Genomic DNA, 24,270 nt, shown 5'->3' with positions numbered 1-24,270 from the left:
ATGCCCTTGGGAGGCAGAGGTAGTTGGATACACAGTGAGTTCCAGGATAATCAGGGCCTCATAGAGATGCTTCAAATTCACTTCAAATTTAGATGCAGGTCATGACCAGGTCATGTTTAAAGGATTGCATTTATACCAGCCACAGAGTATACAGCAAAGATCTTACCTGGGCCAGGCGACTGCAGAATTGGCCATGGTATAGCATTAGTTTATTCATAAAGTAGACCATACAGCTTATCCTGTTTTTCCTGAGCAGTGAACTTACCTAGAAAGCAAGCCTCACCTTCCATCTGTGCTGGGCCTTTCCTACTCTTCTCTGATACTACTTCTGGTGTCCTAAGTGTCAAGAAGTCTCATTTCATTTACAAAGTTTTCTGAAGACATACTTAACTAGAAAGTTGTGCCGAATTCTCTTTGGTTGCTGCTTCATTTCTTGCCATGTGGGGGACCCCAGTGCCTCCCATGCCAAGCAAGTGCCCTGTCACTGGATGACAGTCCCAGCATGGTAGACTCCTTTCAGAAATGAAGCCTTCAATGACAGCCCATTTGCTCGATCTCTTTCCTTGCAATTTAGTCCAGTTATTGTGACCTGAGCAAACACACCTTTGAATTAGCAGCCAACCTTCAATAAAACTCAGCTACAAAGATGTTGCAATAGGAACTGCCAGGAACATGGGCTGCTGCCCTGTGAGCAGGTAAGACGACCCACAATGAACTCGAAAATGTATAAACATGTTAGAAATTCCATGGGGGTAGAACAGATGAGCAGACACATAACCAACGCCTAGTATTCAGATATCCGCTAAACATACAGTTTAAGAATACATTTCTGTTGGGGATTTAGCTCAGTGGTAGAGCGCTTGCCTAGCAAGCTCAAGGCCCTGGGTTCGATCCTCAGCTCAAAACAAAAAAAACAAAGAATACATTTCTATTTCTTCTCATTCTCGTCACTGGCAGAGCTGGGCATTCTTACTTCAATATTCTATCATTAATTTTAAGGTAAAGTAGCACACAAAAAAAATCAAAAACACTTATGGAAAAAAATTTTTAATTAAGACCTTAAAATCAATTTTTTAAAAAGACTTGTGTATCATTTATTTTAAATATGATTGTATTCCCAAACATTTTCAAACATTTCCCACATGGAAGCTAATTTTAAATTATCTCACTGTCTTGCAACTTGTCCTATATTAGCTCCTATGATAGGAAAAAGCTGATCAGATCAATTTGTTAAAAATTTCATAGGCTCAAAAGGTAATCACCATCTTTTGAAAATGAGGAAAATTGAAGCCTAAACATTAGGGACTCGGGTGTGGGAGTCACAGCTAATTCATACTGACTTACTTGTGGTGTATGAACATTAAATATTCTCCAAAGTCCTGATCATTTGTGCTCTGTGTAAAAAGAAGGTGGCAGAGACACCAGCATGGCCTTTCAGTACACTCAGCCTGGACTTCTGCACACACGCAGAAGGATGCAAGTGTCTCCTACACAAGTCTGAAGGCCAGGCTGGGGGTCCAGTGTTCTCCCCACCTGTCTTTCTGAGATTGTCGGGTGCAACTTAATAACGTAGGGCTGAGTGGAGAACACAGGCCTTCAAGGCACAGCTTTACAAAGTGTAATTCTCAACAAACTGGGCCACTGTCCCAATCACCCTGATTATGTGACATTTAGGGACTATCTGGTTAACAGAGTCTCTAGAAAGTTGTATTTGGACAACATGTAGAACTTACTCTTTAATTAAATATACACCTCAGTGGGAGGGCTCTGTACACAAGGGACTATACAAAACTAGGCAAATATTTTTAAAGGTTTTTAAAACACTCATGATTCTTCAGTATACATTTTCAAAGCCTCGTGGTTTTAAGATGACATTGTGTGACAATTTTATATGGAATGAAATCAGTTTGTGTTCTAGAAATTATCATACTCAAAAACACAAAGTAAAAATACCATGGAAGTGCTCAGCCACACGCCCAGCACTCGGTTTTACCCGACAAACTCAGATGCTGAGTGGCTGCCGGCCAAATAGCTCCCTGTCTCTCGGAAGAAGAACACGGTGCTCATCTCCTGAGTGTCTCTTCGGCACAATGGAGAAGGCACCCATCTCGTGGAAACCTTTGTTTTTTAAAACTATTTTTCTTAACCCTGACAGTGGTTCCCTACTACAAGAAGAACATTTATAGCCAGGCCAGCACACGCCCCATTCTCCCACAGTTCAGCAGCACAGATCACCAGGCGGGACATCCCTTAGTCACATTTTCAACCTACACTAACATCAGCACTGTGCATCATGAAGCCTTCAGGAAGTCCTAGAGAAGGAAAAGCAGAATGGAGGTGGTGACAATGGTGTCTGCTGGTCCCACCTCACAGGCCAAACAAACTCGGCTCATTAAACGTCATTTCAGATTACAAATTTTCAGTATCACCATCTGCTATCTCTGAAGAGGGGAATGGTGGGTGAGACTTCACAGGCAGCTGAAGATACCCTGTGTGCTCTAAAAGGGAATGCTGCAGTTAAAAGGACGTGACACTGACTCAAAAGAAATGTCATCATTGCTCTAAACATGCACTGCACGTCACTCACTGGAATGTACTAGAACTATTGAGTTATATAGTAAACAAATGTCTAAGTGACGATGTAAGGAGAAAAGGTGACCCCGGCTCTGGCCAGAAAATTCTTAAATACCATAGTCTACATGGAGGTGAGGGGAGGTGAAATACCGAGTCTCACTGTTAGGCAGTCGCCAGAGTTCTCGTTTGTCGGAACAGCACTGATCTCACGCTGAAGCCCTCACTTTCCTTGGTGCTCCCTGCAAGGCAAACTGCACAGATGTGGTGCCTGGGAGTCCTGCACTGCGGGACGGGATGCCCCTGCCAGCTGTGAAATGTGGTGCTGGTCGAAAAGGACAGCTCCAACTGTACTACAGGAGGGTGTGGATGGGAAGTGCCTAGAGCCAGTTAAAGGCATTTGGTGTGGGTATCTCCAAAGATTAAAATCTTGAAAATAAAACTCTTACAAGAATATCAAGACTTGGGGACTTGTCTTCATAAACAAGCCAACATCTATGGCTTCAGTGGTCTGCCCTAACTATTCAGGCAGGTGACCAACCATCACGAAAGCAAAACATCTCTTGAAAATTCCTAAGAGAGAAGCCTTGCAGAACCAGTCAATTTCTTCCACTTGTGTGTGGTCCCATTTGAGAGTTTTTGTTTTCTTTGTCTTTCACAAACACCTGAAAGAGCATGTCCAGCATCTATGCCCTTGCTGAGTAGCACCGCATGTACTCTGTCAGCCACGGGTTCTCTGCGGAAGTTGGCTTTACCCTCCGGTCCTTTTCCACATCCACGGAGTGAGCCCGCTGCCTCTGGGCAGCCAGTCTCCTTTTCTCCACTTGTCTTCTGTTCTTGGCGCGAAGTGCTGATTCATGAATCTAAAGAAAGTTCAAAAATAAAGGTAGTGGCCTAAGCAGCTTAAGGACCATTTTTTAACAATATCTAACTAAAAGTCTGGGGATATAGCTTAGTGCAGCCTAATACAGATGAAGCTCTCTAGGTTCTATACCCAAGGGTGGTGGCATACACCTGTTACCCCAGCACTTGGGAGGTAGAAGCATCAGGATCATAAGCTCAAAGCCATCCTTGGCTACATAGAAAGCTCAAAGCCAGCCAGGGATACACGAGACCCTGTCTTACGTTACTTAGCCTGATTCCCTGAAGCAGGAGTCAAGCCCTGCCAATCTATGGCATCAACGCTTCACAGAATATACTATCCTGTCACCACAATTCACCCCGTTACCAATGATGGCAAAGCTGAGCACAGAAAAAAAAGTTTTAGGGCTGGAAAGATGGATCAGAAGCAAAAACAAGTATTGCTCTTGCAAAGGACCTAAGTTCAATTCCCAGAACCCAAGCTGGGCGTCTCACAACTATCTGTAACTTTAGTTCCAAGGGGATCTGATGCCACTGGCCTCCAAGAGCACCAGCACTCACACAGGCCCACACACATACACATAACTAAAAATAATATTTTTTAAAAATAAAAGTTTACAGAGAAACCCTGTCTCAAAAAACCAAAAAAAAATAAATAAATAAAATAAATTTTTAAAAGTTTAGATATAAATGGCAAGCAGCTAACTTTCATGCAATCTAGGACCAGCTTGGGAAAACTTGGTTTGCTTATTTGAGACAGGATCTTGCTTGGCCTGGAAATCACTACAAAGATCAGACTGGCTATAAACTTCCAGGGATCCTCCTGTCTCTGCCTCCCAAGGACTCAGATTAGATAGAAACTCCTCCACAGTGAGCATGTAAGAGTCTTTAAGTTCTTGATAATGCTTTAAAACACTGCACTAAAAAATGTGGAGGACAGCCAGGTGCAGGAGTACGAACAAGCCTGTAATCCCAGAATTTGATAGAGGTATGAAGATCAGAGGTTCAAGGTCATCCTCAGCTAGGTAGGGAGCTTCAGGCCTGTGGCTATATGAGATCCTGTCTCAAAATATAATAAAACAAAAAATGTCTGGGGAGTTTATCCTGTGACAGATACACACACTGTTTTCAATCAGTCCCAGAGACTGATCAGAATCCCCTGCTAACAACTCCCTTGTCTCAGATTTCACTTCAGATAAACAGCATCTGCCACCTTGACTGCTCTGGGAACTTGCCTGGTATTACAGGGAAACTGAGTTTGCAATTTCTCTTCCTGCCTGCTCTTCGGGCATCCCTGGCACTCAGCTGGTGCTAACACAGTAACTGTTTCATGATGGACCATACCCTCTCTGCCCTCCTGTCTAAAATACCTCAGGTCTTGAAAGAATGTCAAACCAGGCTGAGTCGGATGACTGGAGCTTCTCGAACAAAACCCTAGTACACATACAAGTAGGAGAGCAGGAAGCTGAATTCATCAGAAGGGAAAACAGAGGCCCCCAGTAGATGTCAAGTCATCAGACATGCCAAGGAGAAAGCCTTGGTCACAGACCCAGGGTAGCAAAGCTGAGGGAAACCGAGACCTCTCCAGCTCCCAGTGTACTTACCCCTCTGTGGCCCAGGCCACAGAACTCAACCACAATGACATCTGCCTCTTCTCCTGGCTGGAGCCCCAGTCCGCCAAAGTCTACTCCATCTTCCTAATGACCAGAGGCCCCTTCTTTTGACTTCCATGGAACCCCACACCACCCGACGACCTCCCATGGCCCAGAGCATCAACAGCCATAGGAGCAATGCCCTGTGCGGCACACGGCTGGACTTGCCCTTCTGAGGCATACCTCATGCACAGAGGCCGATGCACAGACATTGTGCGTCTTCTGGCTCCCCGTGTCCATCTGTTTCTCTCCCCAGCCGTAAAGAGCAAATGGGTGCTTGTTCTCTTTTATTTTGCTTGTTGATCTTTGGGGGCTCCTGGTAGCTTTCTTACTTGCTCTGGCAAATAAGGCACTAGGCTGTTGTCGAGGTTCGGGGCCAACGGGCACCCTGTCAGTTTCTTTTGCCCTGGTTTGTTGTTCAGGCTTTTCTTCTCTGTCTTTTTTTGGTGGTGCTTTGGAAAAAAGGGATGAGACAAGATGGAAACACTTTAAATCAAGTTTATATATAATTGCTTAATTTAAGCTGAAAAACAATAAAGCTTCATCAAGTCAGTTACATGTTTACTATGGCTAAACTCAACAGGTTTGACCGAAAGCAAGATACGGAAACAAGTTTGTAGAGTAACTCTCATCTATCCCATTTTAAAAATTGACAACAAGGGCCGGGCGGCGGTGGTGCACGCCTGTAACCCCAGCACTTGGGAGGCAGAGACAGGTGGATCTCTGTGAGTTCGAGGCCAGCCTGGGCTACCAAGTGAGTTCCAGGAAAGGCGCAAAGCTACACAGAGAAACCCTGGCTATTCTTCCAGAGGTCCTGAGTTCAATTCCCAGCAACCACATGGTGGCTCACAACCATCTATGATGGGATCTGGTGCCCTCTTCTGGTGTGTGTATACATAATAAATAAATTGACAACAAAGGTACCAACATTACATCAAAACAATTCCAAAGCAACCTTGACAGCGACCCTCAGGATTCATCATCGCAAGGACAAAGTGATGGACATACCCTGGTGCCCCTCCACAAGTCCCAGACTGTGTGCTCCCCTCTGTACGGGGAGCTCCCCTCTGTCTGGGGACAGAGCAGGCAGACTTCACCAGGCAGCTGCTCAAGGTCAGGCTCTAAGTCACTCCCTGGAGTTCCAGGATTCTGTTTCCTCCTTGATGTACATTGATAGAAAACCTCCTCCCCTGTGCCTGCCAAGAGGTGGCTGTCTACCTGAGTCTAAGGGCACTTGTCACAACAGGAGGGGGTCACCCCAACCACTCACCTCGTGTAGCCCTTTACAGCATCCCCAGCAAGAGATATTGAAAGAGACGTGACTTCATGAGTCAGGGCCACCCATAGTGCTGTGATTGAATATGCAATGTCCTCGCAGGCTCATGAATCTGAACAATTCCAGCTGGTGGTGCTATCTTAGGAGATTGTAGAATCTCTGGGAAATGGAGTCTTGATGGAGGAGGGGAGTCACTACAAGATGAGTGTTATGGGTAATAGCTTGATCCCAGTTTTGACCTAACCTCTGTTTCCTGAACCATCAAGATGTAAGCAAGCGGCCTCACCTTCCAGCTGCCATGAACTCTGACATAGCTCTCCCATCACATGAACCATACCCTCTCCATGCACAGTCAAAAGAAACCTTTCCGCCAACCAGTAGTTTCTTATCAGGGACTTGGTCACAGTGATGAGAAAAGTAATGGACACACAGAGTGTGGGGCCTGGGGAAATAGAGGGAAATGGCAGGGATGTGGTTGCGCAACCTGGGGTGAATATCAGGTATGAAAGAACGCTCCAGAATGGCTCTAATTTCCCTTACCTACCTTTAGCGATTTTGACATTTTTAACACATGTACACACACCCTTATAAGACATGATTTTTTTTGCATAAATCCTTCCTGAGCCTGTTTCCTTCCCACCTACACACACACCAGAATATGAGCTCCATGTGAGTCACCCCCTGCTCAGGCATTGCATAGCCTCCTCCATCAGCTGCTGCAGAACTTGGCTCTTCACGATAACTAACTATACAGACTGCTGTAACAAAGCTGGGTCCCCCCAGAGGACAGACCCTCAGCCCTGCTCACACCCTTGGCTGGGTATCTTTTTCATATTCCTCTATGGGAGAATGCACCTGGTGTGGGCAATCCAGACAGGGCATGCCTGACTGCAGGAAACCTTCACTTCCGCCTTAGCTCTAACAACCCATGCATTTTTACTGCGCGTCCTAAGTATCAGGGGACACAAGCCAAGCCCGGGGTCTAACATCTACATCCTACACCAGGCTGTAATCCCAGCAGTGGAGCGAGCTTCACGGGGTGAAGGGACACCAGATTCCACTTCATCCCAGGACTTAAGTCCACTTACTGCCCGAGCACCTTTCTGCATGTTATACCCATACCCATCCTCACCTGAGTGGAGGGTGTGGGAAAGAGGGAACCTCGCAGTCAAAGCAAAGAGAAAAAAGTAGCATGGGGCAGAGCTACATAGATCAAATACAGAGAATGAGGAATTGTGTAGTGACCTGAGTTTTGGGTCCCTTCTCCTCCTCTCCTCCAGATCTCCTGGGGCAGCTTGCCCAGAAAGGACAATAATGCCTTTCTGTGAAGAAAAAGCTGATGCTGGCCAGGAAGAGACCTGAAGAAGGAATGTCCATTGAAAGGGAAGAGGGAATAAATAACAGTTCTAAGGACAAGTACACATGCAGTCGCCAACCACAGGCTGGGAGCAGGTGGCACTCAAGAAATAAAGCCTTTCTGTGCCAATCTTGGATTGGAGGTGGGAGTGATTACACCTTAGAAATCATGGGGACTTAGGGAAGGATTTTAAGCTCAGAAATGATGTGGTGCCATCTATATTTTAGGATGGGTTGGATAAAAGAATAGGGCCAAGTGCCTGCCAGGAAAAGCTGACAACAGACCAGGGTAAACAGGCACCCTGGCATAATGGTGGCCTGGGGGTGGGGCAGAAGAGCCTGATTGGTCTCCATAGATGTTCTAAGCAGATGGTCCTTCTATGCATGGACCCACGGTGTCCCAGGCATGAAGGACGGAACTGTGCAGAATGGAACAACCAGGCAGGCTGCTAGTAAACAGCCACAGGCACCCTGAGAGGGAAGACGAGGCTGGGGACCAGGTTCTGAGTGCACAGGACTGCCCAGGAGAAGTGTGGAGCAGAAGAACAATAGGGCACAGTTGGATCCCTGGGAGACTTACTTAATGATCTGGCAGAGAAAGAACCCAAGAGTAGGACAAAGGAGGGATGTCTAGAAAAAAAAAAAAAAAAAAAACAGAAGGAAACCTACCAAGTGCCACATTCCACACAAAAGCCAGTGTGATGGTGGACTGAGACCCTACAACTCTGGTGGGTGCAGGAGGGACATGAGGCTCAGGAACCGAGCCGAGCAGCAGAGCAGGAGACTGCTCCACTGAGCTACCGGATCACTGAGCTACCAGATCGACCCTCCTTACCACAAGGACCCAAAGCAGCCCAGTGAAGTACGAAAGTCACTGCCCACAGGACCTAGGGAGGACCCCAGTGTCCAAATGACTCCTACAGATGATTTCACATAATTACCAGAGTGTCACAGAAGATAGCCCAGCACCCAAGAAAAGATAACAATGCTGAGACAACCAGCTGGAGCAATAGACTTAAGATACTTAAATTATCATCTACAGTCTGTGAAATAATGGTGCTTATACTCTGTGCTTAAGAAAAAAAGATAATGCTTGAAAATCATTCCCAGCAGGAAACCAAAGATGGACAGAACAGAAGAAAAGAGATAGACTGTAATTGCTGTAATTTAATATTTATAAAACTCTCAAAATAGTGCCTGGTACATGGTAATTAGATATAAGTATATGCTTCTAAGATCCTATTTGAAAGAATGATGTTCAAAATAAGGATATTTTCAGGCAAACAAAAACAGTATTTCCCACAAGATTCAGGGGAAGACTGTAACATTTTTCTCATCAACTGAGAGAACATTCAAATTCAAATAAATCCAGACTTTAGGGTGGAGCTGCCCAATCCAATGGCCTTTAGCCACATGTGGCTATTAAAAATAAATTCAAGTAAATTAAAAGGAAACAAAATGAGGGGACTGTGCACCTCTGTCAGGCATGTCACAGGTCAACCATTCAGTGACACCACAGTGGATGCCATAGAAAATGCGTCTACTACCGCAGAGCTGTTCTGTAGAGTTCTGTTGAAAAGGGAAAAAAAGGAAGAACAGCAAATGACCCAGTGGGGTGGGGACAAACACCAGGTAACTGGAGATGGTGCATTCCCACAAGCAGATGTGGAACACACACACACACACACACACACACACACACACACACACACCTCATAGACACAGCCATGAACGGGAATCTTCACACATACACAAAACTGGACTTCCATAAACTGAAAAGATACAGAACATCATCTCTTAACCATTAGGAAAATGAGGCTAATAAAATATAAAAATAATAAAATAAAATATAAAATATAATAATAATAAATAACTTTCAAATCTCTTTCATTTTTATGTCCAATGTGGCAGCTAACACTCATAACCCCAGTACTAGGCAGACTGAGGATTACTATAAATTTGAGATCAGCCTGGGCTTTTAAAATCCTGTCTGAACCAAGGATGTTGTTGACAGAGTGAAGCCCAGTCTCAAAACAACAACAACATCAATTTCCATTTTTGAAATGTAGAAACTCATCTAGGGGCTGAAGAAATGGCTCAGTGGATAAGACTACTTGTTGTGTAAGCCTGAGGACCTGAGTTCAGATCCTAGAACACATGTAAAAAGTCAAGTGTAACAGTGTGCATCTGTAACTCAGCACTGGGGTTGGGGGGTGGGGCAGAAAAAGGACCCTTGCAGCTCACTGGCGACCAGTATAGCTCCAAGTTCAGAGGGGGTCCTGTCTCAGGGAATAGTGTGGACAGTGGTGAAGCAAGACACTTGACATCCTCCTCTGGCCTACTCCCCCCCGACACACACACACACACACACACACACAGAGAGAGAGAGAGAGAGAGAGAGAGAGAGAGAGAGAGAGAGAGAGAGAAACTATGCTTAATTAAATGACTATGAGTCAAAACCAAAACATACAGTTGTTAAAACACATGAAGTACTTAATGCCAGGAACTGCGCATTTTAAGAAGGTTAAAACGGTAAGCTTCGTGTTCTATATGTTCTACCACAAGTTAAAGTTTCTATTGTGATTACACGTGGGAGATGGAAGCAGAGCGATTAAGTTAAGGTCACCTCAGCTGTATACTAAATCTGAGGTCAACCTGAGTTAGGAGACAGCAAGGGCCTATAATCCTGGGGAGGTTGATGGAGGACTTCTAGTTCAAGGTCAGCTTGGGCTATGTAGCAAGATCCTCTCTTAAAAACAAAACCAGTGCATGGTAGCTTAAATCCCAGAACTTGGAGGCAGAGGCAGGGAGATCTCTGTGAGTTCAAGGCCAGCCTGGTCTACATAGTGAGTTCCAGGACAGACCTATCTGACAGGGTCATGGAATCCTATGTCCTCCATGGGCACCTGCATGCACATGTGCATATGCACACACATACACATAAGTAAATAATAAAAATAAAGCAGGAGGGTCTGTGCAAATAAGCACTGCAAATATGTCCTTAGATCTCTTCTTCCCCAAAGTCCGGAGCCTCAGTAAGGGCCAAAAGGCACAAAGACACAGCATAGGGGAAGCAATGGGATCACACAGAGGGTGCAATACAACACCAAGAAGCATGTAAGTGAGGAACACAGGTTCAAATCACCAGAGGGAGCCGATTGCCTGAAGGGAGGCCCAGGTCAAAAGCTGAGCCCAAAGAGAGTCCACTAGGCACATGGGTCTCACAAGATCAGGGCAATGGACTTCCTTTCCAAAGTCCCAGCACTAGCCAGCCCTACCCCACAACCTTCTGTAAAGCAACAGACACATTTCCACTGAGAACTGGATCAGGGTACCCCCAACTCCAGGCTTAAGCAGACTTCCGTAATTTCTAAAGAAAGCAGGCTGAGAAGGAAAGATACTGTCTGATCCACAAAGGAACTGGAAAGGCAGGGCCCTCCATCCAGTCTGTTTTATTGTGTGCTGTCCTAAAGACCATCCACACACAATGAGGAAGGCCCAGCACAGGGGGAAGCCTTGCAAGTGTTGATCTAGCAACAGCTCAGCTGGTCTCTCAGCAGAGGCCAAGTTATCAGACAAGGTGTGCCAGCCTCGGGAAGGGTCCTGTGTCTAGCCCAGAGCCTACAATGCTTCAGGAGTCAGGAGTGGTGTGGATTTGGGCTGAGTTCAGGTGACAGTTTCACAGCAATGGATAACCGTCTTTCATTTCTCCCTCTCTCTCTCTCTCTTCCTCTCTCCCCCTCTCTCTCTCTCTTTCTTTTTTTTTTTCTCTTTTTTTTAGCTCTGGCTGCCCAGGAACCACAATGTAGACCAGGCTGACCTTGAACTCACAGAGATCTGCCTGCCCCCCGAGTGCTGGATTAAAGTCGTGTGCCACCGCCATCACCACCACCACCCAGCCTCTCTCTTTCAGTCTACTCAAAGTGCCTACTCCTCTCCTCCCTGAATGCTAGAGTACTGTTTTGTTGTTGTTGTTGTTGTTATTTTTTTGCCTTTTTTTTCCAGAGCTGAGGACCGAACCCAGGGCCTTGTGCTTGCTAGGCAAGCGCTCCCCAACGCCCAGAGTCCTGTTTAAAGATGGAGAAGCAGAGGGGTCCTGGACCTGGGCCCCCAGCACAGCAAAAGCCAGGGCCATACCTTCCTAACAGGACTGGAGGCCTCAGCACAGAGCTCTCTCTAGCTTTCCTCCTGGGCTCCAAGTACGTGGCAGACTGGCTGGTTCCCCTGGGGCAAGATCGGAGGCACCATCTGGGAAGGGCACATAGGAGATTCCCAGAGGGTAAGTTTTAAACTCCCCAGAGAAACGCCTGTGTCTTCCTCTTATACAGCCAATAAGTAACCCCAAGACTTCCACACCCAGGTTTCTCAGAGCACTTTCAGGCCTCACCATTAAATATGAGCAGAGAGCTTAGGAGCAGACATCTGGTATGACCCCTCTCCCCATTACGTGTGTGTGTGTGTGTGTGTGTGTGTGTGTGTGTGTGTGTGTGTGTGTGTGTGTAGAACATAACTTGCAGAAGTAGAATCTTTCCTTCCACCATATGGGACCCAGGGATCCAACTCAAGTCTTCAGACTCTCAGCAAGTGCCTTTGTCTACCGAGCCATCTCACCAGCCCGTGAGTGCATATTTAGACAAAACAGACAGAGATGGGTGCAGTATTTGACACCTGTAATGCCAGCTAACCAAGTTAAAGTGGAAGGGTGGAGAGTTCAAGATCAATATGAGAGGCTGGAGAGATGGCTCAGTGGTTAAGAGCACTGGCTGCTCTTCCAGAGGACCCGGGTTCAATTCCCAGCAGCTCCATGGTGGCTCACAACTGTAACTCCAGTCCTTGTTGATCTGATGCCCTCTTTTGGTCTCCCTGGGGACTATATCCATGCAGGCAAAATACTTATACACGTAAAACCATTATTTTTTTCTCAGACCTCTCTGAGGACCTCTCACTACATAGCTCTGGCTGTCCTGGAACTTACTATGTAGATCAGGTTGACCTCGAACTCACAGAGGTCCACCTGCCTCTGCCTCCTGAGTGCTGGGATTAAAGGCTTGGGCCACCATGACCAGCAATAAAATAAAATTCTTAATCTTAGTTTTTAAAATTAATTCTTAATGTTAGAAGGTTTGATTCAAGAGGTTTATCAGGGGGCTGGAGAGATGGCTCAGAGGTTAAGAGCACTGACTGGTCTTCCAGAGGTCCTGAGTTCAATTCCCAGCACCCATATGGTGGCTCACAACCATCTGTAAAGAGATTTGGTGCCCTCTTGTGGCCTGCAGTCATACATGCTATATACATAATAAATAAATAAATCTTCAGGATTGGGGATTTAGCTCAGTGGTAGAGCGCTTACCTAGCAAGCGCAAGGCTCTGGTTTCAATCCTCAGCTTAAAAAAAAAAAAAAAAATCGGGGTGTGGTGGGACAAATCTATAATCCTGGTACTCAGAAGTCTGAAGCAGGAAATTTTTTATAGTGTGAAATCAGTCTGGACTACAGTGTGAAACCCTGTCTCAAAGAGAAAAGGACAGAAGAGGGGGTTCAGTAAGAGGAAGGAAGAGAAGAAAAAGACAGCAAAATGTGAAGCAGAGGACATGAACTTAAGTGGTATTAGGAAATCTTGATTTGTAAGAAGCTTCCATATTCCAAACGTCCAGTACAATGAATGAATAAAGACAGAAGGCACACCACTGAAGTTGAGAATCTGAGAAGAAAAAGAATCTTCTGGAAGCTCCTGCCTCCCACCAAAACATGCTAAAAGACAAGAAGTGGAAAGAATGAGGGCTAGGCATGAGTAGGAAATGGGGCAGGATTACTTTCTTAATTTTAAACAGGTTATTTAAAATAAGACACATGCAAACCTTACCAAAAGTAAAAGGCAGTTGAAAAATATGACTATGGAATAAGGAGCTGGAGACAGTCTAAAAGGCCAGCAGTCTGACATTGTCACTGCCATGACCAGAGGGATGCACTTCCTTGACATTGTAACCACTGTGGACCAGAGTGACACACTTCCTTGACAATGTCACTGCTGTGGACCAGTGTGACACACTTCCTTGACACTGTCACTGCAGTGGACCAGAGTGACACACTTCCTTGACACTGTAACAGCTGTGGACCAGAGTGACACACTTCCTTGACATTGTCACTGCTGTGGACCAGTGTGACACACTTCCTTGACACTGTCACCGCTGTGGACCAGAGTGACACACTTCCTTGACACTGTCACTGCTCACACTTCCTTGACACTGTCACTGCTGTGGACCAGAGGGACACACTTCCTTGACACTGTCACTGCTGTGGACCAGAGGGACACACTCGCCTAGCATGGAGGTGCCCTGTGGTGGGTCCCCAGAATTACAAAAATAAATCTGGAAGCTGTCTTCACCATCTTTCAAAGTAGGATGTCTAGCAAATTACAGAATTTCTACTAACCAAGCACTCCCACCTCCAACATGGCACCCAGGAGTTACAAGGAACTTATCACAGCCATTTCTCAAATAAGGAAAAGACGCCAACAGATCCCATTCATTGGGGGGAAAGGCCTCCAGAGAGCAATACAGAATTACAAGCAAAAAGAAACAAAGCAAAAAAGGGAGGATATACTCTGCTAAACACACAAAGAGAAACAAAACCCTCTAAAAATATCTCTTTTACAAGAAAAAAATACAGTGTACCCTTTTGCAAGCAAGGAGCAGTGCCCTGCCGTGATCCCAGCACCTGGAGGATTCCGTTTAGGCCAGCCTGGACTACACAGGAAAACTGTCTCCAAAACAGGAAAGAAAAAAAATTACATAAACAATAAACTTGATACTTTTTTCCCTTTGAAACAAGGTCTCATGGATCTTTCTCAGACTGACCTCGAACTCACTTCCCAGCCTTCAACCTTCACCTAAGTGCTAGAATTCCAAGCATGCACTACCACCACATCTCTTTGTGCTGGGGATGGAACCCAGGGCTGTGTGCATGGAAACAAGCACTCTACCTACTGAGCTGCCAAGTGTTAGAAATTACGCACATGCTTAACTTGATTTCAGCATTACATACTGTACACACCTGTGGAAACACCGCAAGGTGAACCATCAATGTGGATAGTTTTTTTGTTTTGTTTTGTTTTGTTTTTGTTTTTCGAGACAGGGTTTCTCTGTAGCTTTAGTGCCTGTCCTAGCCTACGTACAGACCAGGCTGGCCTCGAACTCACAGAGAGCCACCTGCCTCTGTCTCTTGAGTGCTGGGATTAAAGGCGTTCGCCACCACTGCCCGGCGTGTATAGTTTTTATTTGCCATTTTTTTAAATTTCTAAAAGAAAGAATAGACTAGAGGCTCAGTTGCACAGTGCTTTCCTAGCTATACAAAGTCTTTAATTCCACTTTATAAATGCCCCCAAAAAGGAGAAATGAAATGAAATTTTAAAAAAAATTCAAGAAGACTCCCCAGAATTGACTTAAAAAGAGAAATTGGCGACTGGAGAGTGGCCCAATGGTTAAGAGCACTGGCTGCTCTTCCTGAGGACCCAGGTTCTATTCCAAGCACCTACATGAAAGCTTACAACCTCCAGTTCCAGGGGATACAACGCCCTCTTCTGGCTTCTGAGGGTACTTCATGTACACAGTGCACAGACATATACAAGTAAAACACACACATAAAATAAAAAATAAAGAAAACAAAAATTTAAGAGTTTGGTTATAGGGACTTTCAGGTAACCTACATCAACTCCTGAGAGTCAAGTCAGAAAAAAGATTCTAACAGCCCCCCTCAGTGCAGTTATAGGTATGGATCAAGAATTAGAAGTCAAGCTGGGCAGTGGTGGCGCATGCCTTTACTCTAGCACTCGGGAGGCAGATTCAGGTGAATCTCTGAGTTCCAGGCCAGCCTGATCTACACAATGAGTTCCAGGACAGTCAAGGCTATACAGAGAAACCCTGTCTTGGAAAACAAACAAACAAACAAACAAACAAACGAATCAGAAGTCACAGCAATGGAGCAATGTTTTAGAAACAATGAACCGCCATCACAAACTCAGAAATTATGATCCTTTTTAAACAGTGGTCTCAGAAATTCGACTTTCTTAAGCTGATAGATAGATGACGCCTCCCATGAGGAGGTACGTCAAAACATGACAGTGATTCCCATCTGTGAGAGAGAAGCTGGCAGTGCCTGACGTAATGTCAAGGCCCCTCTTTAGACAACAAACATCAGTCAAGCCTGCCACAAGGGCGGCAGGCAGGCCAGACAGAAGTAGGTCGGTGGCCCCGAGGGATGAGCTAAGGTGAGTATGATGGTGAACCACTGTATTGGCCACATTGTGAGAAAGAAAAAAGGACCCAGAGAAGCAAAGTGGGTCAGCTTTGAGCACTCCTCCATTTCCATGGGCCCAGTATCACACAGACTATGCTGGCTATGAAGAATGTGTGGAAACAGACATGCATGTATTAGGAGAGTAGAAATAAAAGCCAAGGTTTAAAAAAAAGTGTGTGTGGGGGGGGGAGGCAGATATCAATTAGTGTCCATAAAGGTATATAGAAGTAAATACCAGCCAAGCATGATGACATTCACCTGTGGACTGAGCTACTCAGGAAACTGGGGCAAAAGGATGGCTTAAGCCTAGGAGTTTGAGGTCAACCTTGGCAACACTGTAAGACCTGACCCCAAAATAAGAATACAAATAAAAAGAGGCTGGGCTCGGTAGCCCAGGCCTATAATACCAGCTACTCATTCAGGAGACTGAAACAGAAGAATCATCAATTTGAGGCTAGCATGAGCTACAGAGGACATTCAAGGCCAGTGTGGCTTAGTGAGACCCTATCTCAAAACAAAAGATACAAAGAAAGCTAGGGATGTAGTTCAGTCATAGAACATTTGCCTAGCATGCCCAAGGTCCTTAATTCAGTCTTCAATACCACAGAAGGGAAAAAGCAGAGGAGCTAGAAGCAGGTTACCTAAGAAGTAGGCAGGCAGCTGCTGAAGGCACTGTGGTTTTGTAATAAGTTTTGCAGAGCTACAAAATTCTTCATGCAAAAATGCCTTGTAGCTGGGCAGTGGTGGCCCAAGCCTTTAAATCCCAGCACTGAGACGGCAGAGGCAGGCAGATCTCTGAGTTCCGGGACAATCTGGTTTACAGAGTAAGTTCCAGGACAGCCAGGTCAACACAGAGAAACCCTGTCTTTGCGGGGGAGGGTGGAGAGTGGCTTGCAGTACAAGTAAGGCAAATGTATTTTAGAGCAATGCAAACGTCCACCAGGAACATTTCTCATATTGACACTGGCCCTCAGGAGCCATGCAAAAGAGCTGGCAATGGAGAATCCAAAGCAGGGTACATCTATATCCCCCTAATGCCTACACATCAAAAATTTTAGCAGGGATTTAGCGAATCTTTGGGGGAGGACTCAGTATCTCCATGGAAACCCAAATAATCATGAACTCAGGCATTCCTAAGTAGTCAAACACAGGCACCAAGCACACTAAAATGCTGTCAACAGTTTTCATATAGCACACACAGCTAGCAGGTAACCTCATCAAACCACGGAGGGAAAAAGAAAAGCCCGTGTATTCATCCGAATAAAAATAAACCTCATCATTGCAGGGACTCAGCACCGGATAACTAGGAGACATGCTCCTAGCCGCATCCGACACACACACCACCTTCTCCCACTCTAATTTCTAACCACATCACTGAAGCATCAGGAGTGGTGGTCACAAGCAACCCGATGCCGAGGACGCAGTCCAGCCATGCAGGAACTGAGAAGAGGCAAACAGGGTAACTAAGAGCAAAAGCAACCGGATCCTTTCAGACTCTAACCATGGATCCCAAGCTCCCAGGTCTTTGTTTACAAAACTGAGATTTTTTTTAAAAGACCCCATCTTATAACTATCTGAAGGTCTGGTGAGAAAATACATATTTCTAGACGAGTGGCTGACTAATAACTTATTTATCACTCGATTCTCATAAGATCTCAAGGAGGTGGCTGGCAACCATAGTGATCTCCAGTTTAGCACCGCCCTGAGCCCAAGCACCCTCCAGGCCTCTCTGCTGACAGACCCACTCCGCAACAGCGGAAAAAGTGGCTCACAGCCTAACCAGGGTGCGCGGCTGGCACCCGCGTATACAAAGAGGGTTCGTCCACAAACGCACGCACACCATTTTTCAGAAACAGGGGTGCAAGACCAAGGAGTTCACACAGCCAACCATTATGACAGCTCAGGGGTTCTTAACTTCGTGGGTCATCTTTGGAATGAAAAGCTCCTCTAGCAAAGAGGGATGCGCAGAAACAAACAGATCCGCCATCCGGTGGATCGAGGGCTCACTGAGCCGGCCACTGCCTTGCAACCAAGGACCCCGGACCCGGGGATGGGGTGAGGAGGGTGGGCACTTAGAGGTCATAAAAGGCTCCGCCAAGAGTCACCAAATTAGGGAAATCCGGGGAGGGAGAGCGGAGACGAGGCCGGCACCTTCCCCTCTTAGTTCAGCAAACGGATTCTGTCAACCTCAACCAAAACAAAACAGGAAGCCATGCCGGGAGACGGGAGAAACGCGCAGCTCAGTCGTCGGAGCGACCCGCCGTGCCCGTACCTGGTAGCACTGTGTCGTGCTCCTCCGCGTCCCCAACCTCCGCGCCCCGCAGCTCCGCTCCGCGCTCCCCCACCGTCTGCTCCTCCTCCCGCGCGGAAGGTGCCGAGGGCTCCCCTAATGCGCCCCTGGGCGCCGGACTTGGGGAAGCCGAGCTGTCTGAGGGGCTGTCCGGGCCCCAAGCGTCCCAGAGCCAGGGCGCGTGGGCCTGCTCCAGCAGCCGGCGGCCCAGGCGGTAACGCAGCAGCTCGCGGTAGCATGGCGCATACTCGTCCCAGCGCGGCTCCCGGTAGCGCTTCATGTACTCGCTCTTCACCCCACTGCCCGGGGACATGGTGCCGCGCACCGCAGACTGCTTGCTCGCCGCCGCCGCCTACGGGCCTGACCCGGCTCAGAAGCCCGGCCCGCCGCGCGGTTCAAACTCGGAGCCCCGCCCGGACCGGAGGGCGGAGGCTGGGGCAAAGAGGGGCGGGGAGGAGGCGGGTCTGTGACGGAGTGATCCCGGGAGAGGGGCGGAGTCCTTGGGGGGCGGAGTCTCGGGCCGGGAGGACCCTGTGGTTCAGGTAGCAGCGGGGGCGGGGATCCAGGAGGGATTCCAGGAGATTCGACCCTGCTAGGTGAAGTGGTACTCTTAGGTGGTAGGGCTGGGGTCAGCTCCACCAGGTAGAGGTGGAGACTACCGGACTCAGGGTGGCAAGGCTGGGTATCTAGGTCCCCACGCACCCTCCTGGGCAGGGAGTGAGGACTCCGGGAGCAGCAGCCTTACCGCCTGCGCGTTCGGTCCTGCGCGCTCCGGAGGTCAGCAGAGATCGAGGCGCAGGAGTTACGGTGTGACCAGCGTTTCCCCCAGCGCGTCCTTCACCAAGATGTCGCCGATGGAGCGGCGGCCCGGCGGTCCTACGGCAGCCGGAGGCGAAGGCGCCGCCCCAGCCTAAAGCCTGCACCTCCCCGCGCGCCCGCTGGGCCCCCGCCCGCGCCTGGGGCGCTGCTGTGAACCCCCAGCTTGGTCGCCCACTCGCTACTGGCGCCCTGGGGAACAGGCTTCAGCTGAAGGTGCAACCTGTGCCTGTGAGCAGCCGGCACCTGGGCCAGACCCAAATCATGTGTCCCGCTTCCTTCCTTTCTGTTCACAACGCCAGGATACTCAGGTCTTAAGGGGTTCTTTGCTTGTTTGTTTGTTTCTTATTTTAATACATTCCCCTCCCCCGCCCCCTTTTTGAGACAAATCTCATGTATCTAAGGCTGGCTAGAACTCATTCCGTAGTCCAAGCTGGTCTTGAACTCTTGATTCTTCTGCTTCAACCTCACAAGTGCTGGAATTACAGGTGTGAGCCGCCTCACCTGCCCTCGTCCTTATCTACAGGCCAACTTTGGTTTAAAAAACAAAAACAAAAAACTAAATAACATCCCCCCGACACCCCCCCCACGGGGGGCCTACTCAAGGACCTGGTGCAAACGATTGACTTGGGCTCTATCAAAATGTACAGTGTTACAGGATTGTTACTGTTGCGATCCCGCTCTACAGATTGCTTTTGTAAGAAGCCTTGATGGCGGTCAGTAGCTGCAGGGAGGGTTTGAAAGGAAAGGCCTTCAGGAAAGATAATGTAGTTCAAAAAACAGGCCCAAGCCAGGATGTGTAACCATTTCCAGTTGACAGGTTAACTCTTGAAATTTCTGCAGTTCAGATGAACTGTTCCCATGTGTCTAGTCCTGCCTGGACCCTTTCTTAGCTTAAAGTCCTGACTGTAAGACACTAAGCCTGCAGGATAGTTCAAAGGACAGCCTAGGGGGCTGTCCTGGGAACCTGAACTGATTATTAGTATCGTGGAATTGTCCAGAGCCATTTTCTGGTAGGAAACAGGAATTACGGAAGCTGCTGCTAAGAGCAGAGGCCAGACTTCTCTCCCTACCCTTCAACAAGCCCCAGGAACCTTCTCATTGTATTCCCCTTTTATTTAAGCTGACTGGGTTGATCTCCGGGGTCAACAAACAAAGGAAGCTTATAAATATTTAATCACTAGGCTTGGTGGCACACCTGTCACCCCAGCACCTGATCTCAGAGGCTGTGTGAGACCTTGGCTCAAAAACCAGGTAAATGATTTTTATTTTATTTTATTTTATTAGCTGAGGATCGAACCCAGAGCCTTGCGCTTGCTAGGCAAGTGCTCTACCACTGAGCTAAATCGCCAGCCCAATGATTTTTTAAGAGTGTGGAAGAAATGATGTGCTGTGACATGAGGAATCAGGGTTAGGGTGACTCCGCTTTTGCTTCCTGATAGCAAAATTTAGTGGATTGGGTCACCTGTGGTGCCTGCCTATAACCCAGCTCTCTGGAGCTGGGGGAAGGCAGAGGCAGGAAGAAAGTGAGCTTCAAGCTAGTCTGAGTTAGATACTGAGGCCTAAGGCCTTGTCTTAAAAAATAAAAATAAATAATAAAAGACTAGGGATGCAGTATCATTGCAGAGCACTTGTCTCACGTGTACAAGCCTGAGCTCCATCTCTGAAAGGGAAAGTGAACATTGACAACAAAGTGATTTAAAGCAACCAATATGACTTCTCTGGATGGCCACACAGGTGAGCTGGGCAGTCCCTGAAGTCCAGCATCCTGCGGAGGGGGCTGGGCTGCTCCAGACACATTAGGCTGCATTTGTCATGTCTAGTGGGCTAGACTGGGCTCTAAAAATCAGACACGTGTTCTCCTACATTCTAATGTCCAAACAAACCCCCATGCGAAGAAGACTCAGGGAGAAAAAGCCCCATTCCACCTCTATCAGACTGACACACTGAAAAGGACCGTACCCTGCTGGAGGAACCAGTGCTGAGTGGTATAGTCTACACTAAATATGTATGCATTCCCACGAGAGGATTTTTAAGTTTTAGTACCAAATTTTATATAAACAAAAATCAGAATAATGATTCCTAATCTTGTGTCTGTTTTCCATCCTTAAGATATATTACTATCAGCACTTGGGAGGCAGAGGCCCACACATTAGAACCCAGCTTGAGCTACCCAGTAATACCCTATCTCAAAGCATTAGCAACAAAGTATGGTTTTCATTATTTCTCTGATTTTTTGAAACAGTTCCTGGTCTGGCTTGGGACTCACTTGTGTAGACAAGGCTGGCCTCAGTCTAGTGGGCAATCCTGTCTCCTAAGTGCTAGAATTATAGAATGCATACACACCTGTTTTGTGTGTTGCTAAGAATCAATCCTATGGCCACATACATGCTAGGCAAGCACCTTACTATCCAAGCTGCATCCCCACGAAATATTTTTAATTAAAAAAAAATTTAAAGCCAGGTGTGGTGGCACATATCTTTAATCCCAGCACTTGGTGGGCAGAGGCAGGTGGATCTCTGTGAATTTGAGGCTAACTTGTTCTACATAGTGTCAAGACAGCCAGGGGTATGAAGAGAGACTATGTCTAAAAAAATATATTTAAAAGTTTCATGTGCATAGGTATTGCCTGTATGTATGCACACATGACTGTCTGGTGGCTGCAGAGTCCAGAAGTGGACAGTGGATCCCCTGAAACTGGAGCAACAAGAGATTGCATAGGAATAGAACCTGGAGCCTCTAGAAGAGCAGCCAGTACTCTTAACCACTTAGCCACCCTGTCACAGAGAGAGAGAGAGAGAGAGAGAGAGAGAGAGAGAGAGAGAGAGAGAGAGGGAGAGGGAGAGGGAGAGAGAGGGAGGGAGGGAGAGGGAGGGAGGGAGGAAGAGGGAGAATCAACGCAAAGGAGGAAGCATTTCTTTGGGCCCACAGGTTCAGAAGTTTCGGTCCATGGATGATAGGTTCCATTGTTTCTGGGTGTGTGACAAGGCAGACCATCACAAAGTTGTTCACCTCATGGTAGACCACTAGCAAGGACCCTCTTTAAGGTCACAGCTCCAGTGACCAGCCTCCTCCAACCACACTCCATCTCCCTGTTTCCATCACCTCTCATTAACTCCTAAAACTAGCTATGAATCCATCTGTGAATAAACCCAGAGTGCATGGGATTCACTTGCCTCCCAGAATTCCCCCTCTGAACACTGCCATATGGCAGCCCAAGCCTTCAGCACACAAGCCTTTGGGGGACCTCAAATCCAAACAAATGCCTTCTGGTTCAGACAGAGGTCAACCCAGGATTTTAGTCAATGTCACTGGGCTGTTTCCTCCTGCCTTGGACTCTGCTTCTTTGTTGAGGGCTCAGCTCTCCACTCCATGTAAATGGACTTCTTTCACACACTGGCAGGGCAATCCTATCTAAAGACAATGTCCCTTCATCAACCCTCACTTCCCTCCAGTATCACCTTGGTTGGGGCTGATGAGCCAAGTTGTCCACAAGCATCAAGCCTTCTTGGTCCTGCAGATCTTAAGAAAGGGTTTGCAACCAGGTAGAGCCTAACTGAGCTATTACACTCCCAGGGTCTCCTAGGCCCCGTACCCGAGGTCCTTTGGAGGGGTTGGCAGAGCTCTCAGATTGATCTAGGCAGCTGAATGGGAGCAAAGATCCTTAAAACAAGTCCTTGGGGCTGCAGTTAGCTCAGCAATTAAAAACGCTTACTTGTTGCTCTTGCAGAGAGAGGCCCCTTGGTTAGATTCCCTACATCCAGCAGCCCACAGCTGTCTGTAACTCCAGTCCCCGGGGGATCCAATACCTTCTCCTGACCTCAAGCACCAGGCATGCATGTAGTGCACATATATACATGCAGACAAAACACTCATACACATAAAATAATAAATGAACCACGTCCTCAATGACAACTCAGTGATGGTTTACTGGCCCCTTCTTGACCATCTACAGCAGGCACAGTGGGAGCACCATATGGAAAGTGAAGTTCGTAAGAGTGTCTGTTGCTCTCGGTTGTCCTAATGGCCATATCCTTATTTCTCCAGGAAAAGTCAACGATGTGCTTTGAAACTGAAGCATGTGGCTTGAGTGAGACTAGGAATCTTCCCCTCCAGTAGATGACCTGACCCCTGGATGTGCAACAGCCACAGGTCAGAGGACAGTGTCTGCGTGCTGTCTCTACACTAAAGTGCAGCTGCTCCCTGGAGGGGCTTCTGAGGCTCAAAGGGAAACTGCCTGCAACCTTATCTTACTGAGGAAAGACACAGATGTTCTCTGGGGAACCTGCCAACCACAGGCCCTGATTAGACTCTGCCCAGCTGCCTCTCAGTTGGGGCTGATGCCCTCGGGGACCCTAAGCCTCCGCCTTTCCACATCCTCCAATCGTTTCCTGTTCGCATCAGCTGGACTCTATCTTCCACTTTCTCTCTTCCTTTCTTCTCCTGCTCTGCCTCCTCCCTCCCTTGTGCCTGCCCTCCCTTCCCTCAGCCCCCTCCCTCTTTCCTTCTTCCTCTCCATCTCTACCTCTCTCTTTGCCCCTTCCTCTTCCAAGCCTTGAAGCATGATGCCTCTGCCTGCCTCCATCCCTTTCCCTGATATTCCCACTCTTACATCCATGTAACACAAAAACAAAAATTTCCCCAATTACTTTGACTGCTAGATAATAAGCTGTCAAATGAAGAAGAACAGTGTGATTACCATGGCAATTTGTTTGTCAGAACACAAAATTCTATGTGCAGCCTCATTTGGCTGCATTGGAAACACCTGCGTTGAGAATGTGCCCAGATCGAATTTCACTGCTTTCTTCTATATTGTAGGCTGCTGCTGCTGCTGCTGCTGCTGATGATGATGATGATGATATGCTAATGAAAGTGATGATGCTGGTACTGATGCTGAGGATACTGGTGCTGATGCTGATGTTAAATTAGCTGATAACACTGGTACTAGTATTGATGCTAATTATGCTGGTGGTGATGCTTAGCTTGGTACTAGCTAGATGATGCTTCCTTTCATATCTTTTATTTTTATTAAAATTGTTTCTCATGCAACATATTGAAGATATGAATATAAGAATAATAAGACAAGGGATTGGGTATTTACCTCAGTGGTAGAGGCCCTGGGTTCGATCCTCAGCTCCACATTTAAAAAAAAAAA

At 47.1% G+C, this 24,270-nt stretch overlaps 1 protein-coding gene and 1 long non-coding RNA gene across 3 annotated transcripts; one reads left to right on the top strand and one right to left on the bottom strand.

The window, feature by feature from the left end:
- Positions 1-1,117: 1,117 nt before the first annotated feature.
- Positions 1,118-19,312, bottom strand: LOC118584465 (centriole, cilia and spindle associated protein). 2 transcript variants are annotated; one of them, XM_036188718.1, is made up of 4 exons: positions 19,045-19,312; positions 18,282-18,888; positions 5,268-5,536; positions 1,118-3,434 (listed from the first exon to the last, which is right to left on the bottom strand). In XM_036188718.1, exons 2-4 carry the CDS (start codon positions 18,610-18,612, stop codon positions 3,258-3,260), a joined length of 777 nt encoding a protein of 258 aa, XP_036044611.1. In that variant the 5' UTR covers positions 18,613-18,888; positions 19,045-19,312; the 3' UTR covers positions 1,118-3,257. The 2 variants fall into 2 exon arrangements, with proteins under 2 accessions (XP_036044611.1, XP_036044610.1); XM_036188717.1 differs by having other exon boundaries at positions 18,282-19,312.
- Positions 19,313-19,493: 181 nt separating this feature from the next.
- Positions 19,494-23,963, top strand: LOC118584466. The gene is made up of 3 exons (XR_004945038.1): positions 19,494-20,369; positions 23,163-23,267; positions 23,934-23,963. It is a non-coding gene; the product is annotated as an uncharacterized LOC118584466 (long non-coding RNA).
- The last annotated feature ends 307 nt before the right edge of the window (positions 23,964-24,270 follow it).

The sequence above is a fragment of the Onychomys torridus genome, chromosome 5, assembly GCF_903995425.1.
Source record: "Onychomys torridus chromosome 5, mOncTor1.1, whole genome shotgun sequence".
Classification (NCBI taxonomy): domain Eukaryota; kingdom Metazoa; phylum Chordata; class Mammalia; order Rodentia; family Cricetidae; genus Onychomys; species Onychomys torridus.
Note: the sequence above shows the minus strand (reverse complement) of the source record. Positions and strands in the feature narration are given on the sequence as shown.

Coding starts and splice junctions, on each gene's coding strand:
- LOC118584465 (XM_036188717.1), bottom strand. CDS start 18,612: ATGTCCCCGGGCAGTGGGGTGAAGAGCGAGTACATGAAGCGCTACCGG. Junction 5,537..18,281: donor GCACGACACAGTGCTACCAG/GTACGGGCACGG, acceptor TTTTTTCCAAAG/CACCACCAAAAAAAGACAGA. Junction 3,435..5,267: donor CATCGGCCTCTGTGCATGAG/GTATGCCTCAGA, acceptor AACTTTCTTTAG/ATTCATGAATCAGCACTTCG.